Here is a 6,788-nt window from a genome sequence, read left to right on the forward strand (position 1 = left end):
AAATAAGTTCATTACAGACCTTACTATTGGAAGCACATTATAATTCTGTACACAAAGTTCTAAAATAATATCACTATAGAAGCATCTTAGTAACATTAAAAATGCCTTGTAGGATGAAAATATTGATTTAAAACTTGTTTCCTGAAACAATAATCAATGAGGCATACATGTCCCCAGTCCCCTTTTGTTCACGTGCTGGTTCTGTTTGAGGATTATGTTCCATCTTCCTTCACTGATTCATTTTGTTCTTTTCATGAGTTAAGAAGTGCGCTTTCATGTTACTTGACTGAATAAACCTTTTGTGACAGCCTTCAAAGGGACACACAAAAGGTTTCTCCCCAGTGTGGGTGCGCACGTGGGTACGCAAATTGAAGGACAGGGAAAAGCGTTTTCCGCACCCTTCAAAAGTGCACTGAAACGGCTTCTCTCCAGTATGAACCAGAAAGTGCCTTTTTAGTTTTGTGCTCTCCTTGAAGGCTTTCCCACATTCTGCACATATGTGATCTCGGGGACTATGCACGCGGAAATGATTTTTCATGGAAGTTCTATCCTTGAACTCTCTTGTGCATCCACTCTGAAGACACACAACTTTCTCTGAAGCATCATGTTCTTTACTTGTACTTGGCTTCGTTCTAGCACAGTCTGTGAACTGTTTGGGATCTGAGATGTCAACGCTTGGTATTCCTCCAGGAGGAAGTTTCTTGCCTGTCAGGTACTCAGAAAACTCAAGAAGTGAGTTTTCTCCAACAATCTGTTGAGGGAGTTCTTGTTTTGCCCCCTTTTTCATGTACTCCAAGGAACATTCAAGGAGTGAGCTCGCTGTAAGAACCTGTTGAGAAAGCTCTTGTTCTGATCCTTCTTTCAGGCAGTCAAAGGACTTAAGGAGTGAGTCCCCTTCCCCAACAGGTTCAGAAAACTCACCTCTTATTATGCATTCTATGTAACAGTCGGAGAAGGAATCCCCTTCAACAACCTGAAAACTTGTCTCATAGCACACGTCCTCATCACATAAGGTCCACGGTGTGTCAGGAGGTTCCTGCTGGGGTGGCTGTGACTTGGCTGGTCTTGGCTTACTGTCACTGATGGCTTTTCTACCCAGGCTTTTCTGGTCACATGTCTTTTCCCTTTTCTTCAGTTGCTGGTCCATGTCGTCCTGCTAGCTGCCTCCTTGAAGGTTTGCACCAGGATAGATCAACCACTTCCAGGCAGCAGTGATGTGGGTGAGTCGTCTTCAGCAAAGACCTGCTTGGAGATAGCAGCCATTAGGTAAAGTACATTCCAACATCAGAGCCATTGTCAGGAAATGTCCTCAAAAAATGGCCTAGAACTCAACTTCCAATAACAGAATCACTACATTTATATCTGTGACAAACTCTGCAAGAGTAAGAGAATTAGCTGTAACTTAAGACATGGGTCATTACCAGTTCTTACCTGGGGTATCCCCACAAGTTATCTGACTTCTGTAATTGATCACCTCCCATTTATTGTGCACTCACTATGTGCCAGTCCTACTCTAGGTTACTCATGGGTTAAGACATCAGTGAATAGACATACAAAAAATCTGTGCCTCATGGAGTATATGCTCTCGTGAGCATACAAAATAAATAAATAATGTACAAGGCGAAGTACTATAGAATAAGCCAAGGGAATGATAGAAAGTAGGAGTTTGCAAACTTAAATAGGGAGCTCTGGCAAACCTTGATTGAGGCAGTAGTGGCAGTTGACTAAAAACCTGAAGGCGGTGAGGGAGCAAAATATGCCGATTTTCTTTTGTAACACTGTTGTGACACTCAAATTAAAATAACGTGTATAAAATGCTTAGCACAGTTCATGGCACAGAGCAAACGCTGATCACTCATGTGTACTACTATTATTTTACCTTTGCATTCATTCCAGAAATATATGTTGGATCCTGCAGAGTGCTGGCTACCGTTCTAGACCAAAGGCAGCAAACTTTTTCTGTAGAGAGCCGGAGTTAAGCTTTGTGAGCCCTACGGGTGGGTCTGTGTCGCAACTCTGCCATGTAGCGTGAGAGCAGCCACAGACAGTAAACGGAAGGTGAACAATACACAGCAGACGTGGTGCACAAGCTGCCGTTTGCCCACCCTTCTAGAAAGTGGGAATCCACAGAATAAGCCACGTGAAATCTGTGCATTCCCATCTTTTATGAATGCAAGTTAAAATAAAGGCACAAGGAGAATTTGGCCCTGAATGTTTTTTGATCTTTTCCTTAAAAATCTAAAAGTAGTATTAAAAAAGTTACAGCATGAATGTGTTATACTTTCAAGAGTCTTTTGCTTAATGTCACAATTGTGTATCTTATAAAAGATCTCAATTTTAGTGTCCTGATGTTCTGCTGTAGGAACAAAAATGAAATGCTTTTTAAAAAGGAGCAAATGTAAAAGTAGTGAAATGAAAATACTTTTAAATAGTCATATTTAAAAATATCCCCTCAAGGGGGAAGGGGTTGGGAAGGGATAAAATGGGAGTTCAAGATTTGCAGGTACTAACCCCTATATATAAAATAGATAAACAACAAGTTTATACTATGTAACACTGAGAACTATATTCAATATCTTACAAGATAACTTATAAAGAAAAAGAATATGAAAACAAACAAAAAAATCACCTCAAAACTTTGTGCCATTTACTTTTGGTAAAAAAAGAATACATAAAATGTAAATAAAACATATTTTTCTGTCTTCTTAAACACTATTCTATGCAAATAAACATATACTACATAAATTATATATAAAATAAAGTATATATTTAATGATATATGATACATGTAAGATATATATAAATTGCTAAGTTTTAAATGTCTTAAGCATTATATATTATATAAATGAATATATAATTAGTATTATATTATATATGAATAAACTATGTATTAAAATAAATGTGAATCAAATATTTATATATAACTTACTCAGGGAAGAGTTTTAAATGTCTTCTTATATATTTGCATATATAACATACAAATATTTCCACAGAATACAGACAAATGTTTAAGAACACATTTAAAATTCTTACCAATCAAAATGCATGCTTTGTTTTTATTTAATTATTAATTAAATAAAATTAATTAATAAATCAGTATATATTATATAAACAAACATATTTTATTCCTCATTAAATAATATATAAGTACATAGAATTATTACTTAATATTTAATAATTTATTGATACTAATAAAATATGATTTTTTAACAAAAATAAATGGCATGATTCTTTTAGGTGGTTATTTTAAAATGTGGCTATTTATAAATGTTTTCAAGCTATTTATATATGTTACATTCCTGATATAGAATACGTTAATGGTACAAGTGTTATCCTTTATTCTGAACTTTATAAAGGTGAAATAAACCAGGGAGACTGTATCAGGACTACTTGCCTAACAAAATCTTGCTCTCAAAGCTAAAAAATAATTTTCATTTCATTTTGAATTAGTGAATATAGCACCTTTGGAACAAAATCACTAGAAATAGATCTAAAGTTTAAATAGGAAAGAACACCATAACTCCCTCCCTCAGTTAGTCCATTGAAAATACTTGCAATTTGATTTGATTCGGCTTTTCCCTCCAAACTTGTCTCCTGCCATCTCCAGCTCTCCTGTTTCATTTCCAGCCATAGTAAAGTCTCCTTCCATAAAGTGCCATGCTCTTCCCTCTTGACAAAACACTACGCACTCTCATATTGTACAACTATAACTTACATAATTACTGTACATCAGCCATGCTTCAGTTGAAAAAAAAACAACCCAGACTAAATACCAAACTACAGAATTAAAAAAACTGCCATATGAGTATGTGCACAGGCGGTGCATGCAGAGGTTTACTTCCCACCCACATTTCAGGTCTCTGCTTAAACATCGCCTTCTTGGGCAAACTCCCCTTGACTCTATCTCTGTTAGGTCCCCAAGTTAATCTTCTCTTAGCTCCCTATTTTACACTGATCAGAGCCTCTTGGTTCTGATTATTTAAGATCTGTCTTACCTACTAGACTGTACGCTCTAAGAGAGCAAGAGTCTTTTGCATCTCATTCAGAGGCCCTGGCACTTAATACATTTGTCTAATGAAATGAATTGATGAATATGCATTTAGTCATCGTACTGGCAAGATCTTACTTAGAAATCCTATAAAATTAATTTACTAGAAAATTATCTGGGGCGTTAGACACACACAGGACAGAAGTTTCAAAAAGTTGGCTCTCAGTGATATCAGGGTTGAGAGAAAGAAGTATTTTCTTGATGAATTTACCAAGGTCCGAGCACAGCCCTTACCTTGCTAAGCTAGATTCTTATTTGTCAGATCTCTGAGAATTATGCCATTTCTCACACAATATGCAGGCTTGTGAGAATGATGTATAAAATTGAAACGGTAATCTATTAATTCATTGTGAGAACATGTCTGTTACTGTGACAAGAACATTTTTGGTGGAAATAACCACATGGAAAATGTACTGGTGAAACATTGGCATGAAGACAAAATCTGGATGTTATATGAATTACTTAATGGCGTGAGACTATATACTATGTATTTATATTTCTCAAGTTGTGACAGAAGTAATTCCAAGGTTGCATCATTATTATTAGTACTTCGAAGGTTGCATCACTTACTCAATCATTTGGCAAATATTTAGTACCATTGTTCTAGGTGCTGACCCTAGAGCAACGGAAAAGATACAAAATCCCTAGTTTTCATGGAGCGTTTTATCTGCGTGAGATAGATGCACATAATGCACATAAACGAAGAGTTTTTATGAAATAGTAAATAAAATCGTTTCAGATTGAGAAAAATGCTATGAAATGAAACCAATTACAGTATAAAAGGGAAAGTGGGGGAGGCTGTCTTTAAAAAGAATGTAAAGGCCTTCAAGGAGGCATTAGATTGAGGCCTGAAAAAGAACAGTATTAGCCAGTTGGAGGAGATGTGAGAAGAGTCCTTCCTAACTGCAGCAGGAAGTACATTAACTTGCTGGACAGCAAAGAAAGTCCTGTTTATCATACAAAATGGCGAGCAAAGACCTCATCGGTCTGAGATAAGGCTGAGGTCGGTGCAGGAGGGAGTCCATTTGCATTTCATTCCCAAGCCATTGGAAACTATTAAGGGGTTTCTTTCAAACAAGGAGATTAAATTAACATGATCAGTTTTAGGTTAAGAGATTATTCGGGCTGATTTGTGAAGAAAGAATTAGTGAGGAAAAGAGGAGTAACAGCAGAAAAAATATCCCTTAGGCTATTCAGTAATCTAGGAAAAGAATGGTGGTTTGGAGCATGTGGTGGCTGTGAAGAAATGGAGAGATAGAGGAAAAATGGAGATAGACTCTCCCAGACTTGCTGTGGGATTGGATAAAGGGGCTAAGAGAAACAAGAATCTAGAATAAATGAATGGTCCTAGTTTTTTTTTTGTTGTTTGTTTTGTTTTTTTGTTTGTGTGTTTTTTTGCTCAAGTAACTGGGTGGATGGTAGAGCCCTTTGCAGATAATTGAGGAGGGAAGAAAGGGAAGATAAGTTTACTCTCGTTGTAAAAATTAATTTAAACATTTTAATATAAAACAGACCTAGCCATTACTTGCGACGAAAGACGGTATTTATACAAATTTTTGAAACAAAAATTTAAAAAGCAACTTAAGGGAAATTTCAACCAAACATCTGATTTCTTAAAAGTGTATTTACTTTCCTCCTTTATGCTTTGAAATTTTGGGACCAGTGGCCCAAACTAGCTGTAGATGAACGCAGTCTAAAACTAGAAGTCTGCTGGCCAGGGCACGCTCCCCACCTGGTTCTAGGACGATAAACGCTTCTCATCCGCGGTTTTCAGTATCTTTTTGACCGGGATCCACGCTTGAAAATACGTCCTGAGTAGCGAACTCAATACATACCCCTTTTCCCACAGCTGAATAAAGCAGTTCCATGAAACAAGACTTACCCATGCGATGCACTCTGTGTCCTGTTCCAACTCCTCTCAAAGGTAAAACTTAGAAGACACTGCTACTCTTGCTCCCGACAGCCGTTGAAATCGACCCTGCTTTACGCCCTGCCTGTTGGACCCACCCTCCTTTTGATGGACACACTGTGGTCAGGCTACACCTACATTTCAACTCTGCATACATAGATCACAGAGAAAGGCTCTCCCAAACCTCTGAAGGTCGAGGGGTCAGGCAGCGGCGGGAGTGGCGGTGGGCGTGGCTCTGCTCCGGGCCCAGGTGGGCTTGGCCGCCAGGACCTGCCAGGTCACCTTCAAACGAAAGCCGAAAGCCGAAGGGGCAGAGGCGACCCCTCCCGACCCTGCACCGCAGTCACTGCGCCTCCGCCACGAGGAGAGCAAACCTCTTTGAATCCCGATAGTCCAGTTTGGCATGAAGTAAGCACTCAGTAAGTGTCTGCAGACCAAACGATCGCAGGTGTAGTCAAATTTAAACAGTTAGGTGTATGTCACTGAAAGAAAATCAGTTTTGGTGGAGGCAGCTTTTGTCCCCTGGAATGCGCACCACGCCTTCCCCTGCGCTTTCTCTTATCTTCTCCGGACCTACACCTCCATTTCACCTTATCCCCAGTCGCAGAAAAACTCCTATTACTGCTGTTCTTTTCCAGTCATTAATGTGACTGTTCATATCTCTTTTTTTTTTTTAGTTTTTTTTAAAATAAGTTTCGGCATGTACAAGTTAGTCATTTAAGGAAATAAATATGTTCTTAACAATGATTAACGTATTTTTAAAAAATGGTAAGTTTTAAGTGAGGTTTTGTGGTTTGTTTGTGACTGTTCATATCTCTAAAGGTAACACAA

The 6,788-nt window shown here is 38.1% G+C and overlaps 1 protein-coding gene across 1 annotated transcript; it reads right to left on the bottom strand.

Moving 5' to 3' along the window:
* Positions 1-229: 229 nt before the first annotated feature.
* Positions 230-6,002, bottom strand: ZFP42 (ZFP42 zinc finger protein). Its single transcript, XM_006198083.3, has 2 exons — positions 5,931-6,002; positions 230-1,242 (listed from the first exon to the last, which is right to left on the bottom strand). Exon 2 carries the CDS (start codon positions 1,145-1,147, stop codon positions 230-232), a length of 918 nt encoding a protein of 305 aa, XP_006198145.1. The 5' UTR covers positions 1,148-1,242; positions 5,931-6,002.
* Positions 6,003-6,788: the final 786 nt, after the last annotated feature.

This window comes from Vicugna pacos, chromosome 26, assembly GCF_048564905.1.
Source record: "Vicugna pacos chromosome 26, VicPac4, whole genome shotgun sequence".
Lineage (NCBI taxonomy): Eukaryota > Metazoa > Chordata > Mammalia > Artiodactyla > Camelidae > Vicugna > Vicugna pacos.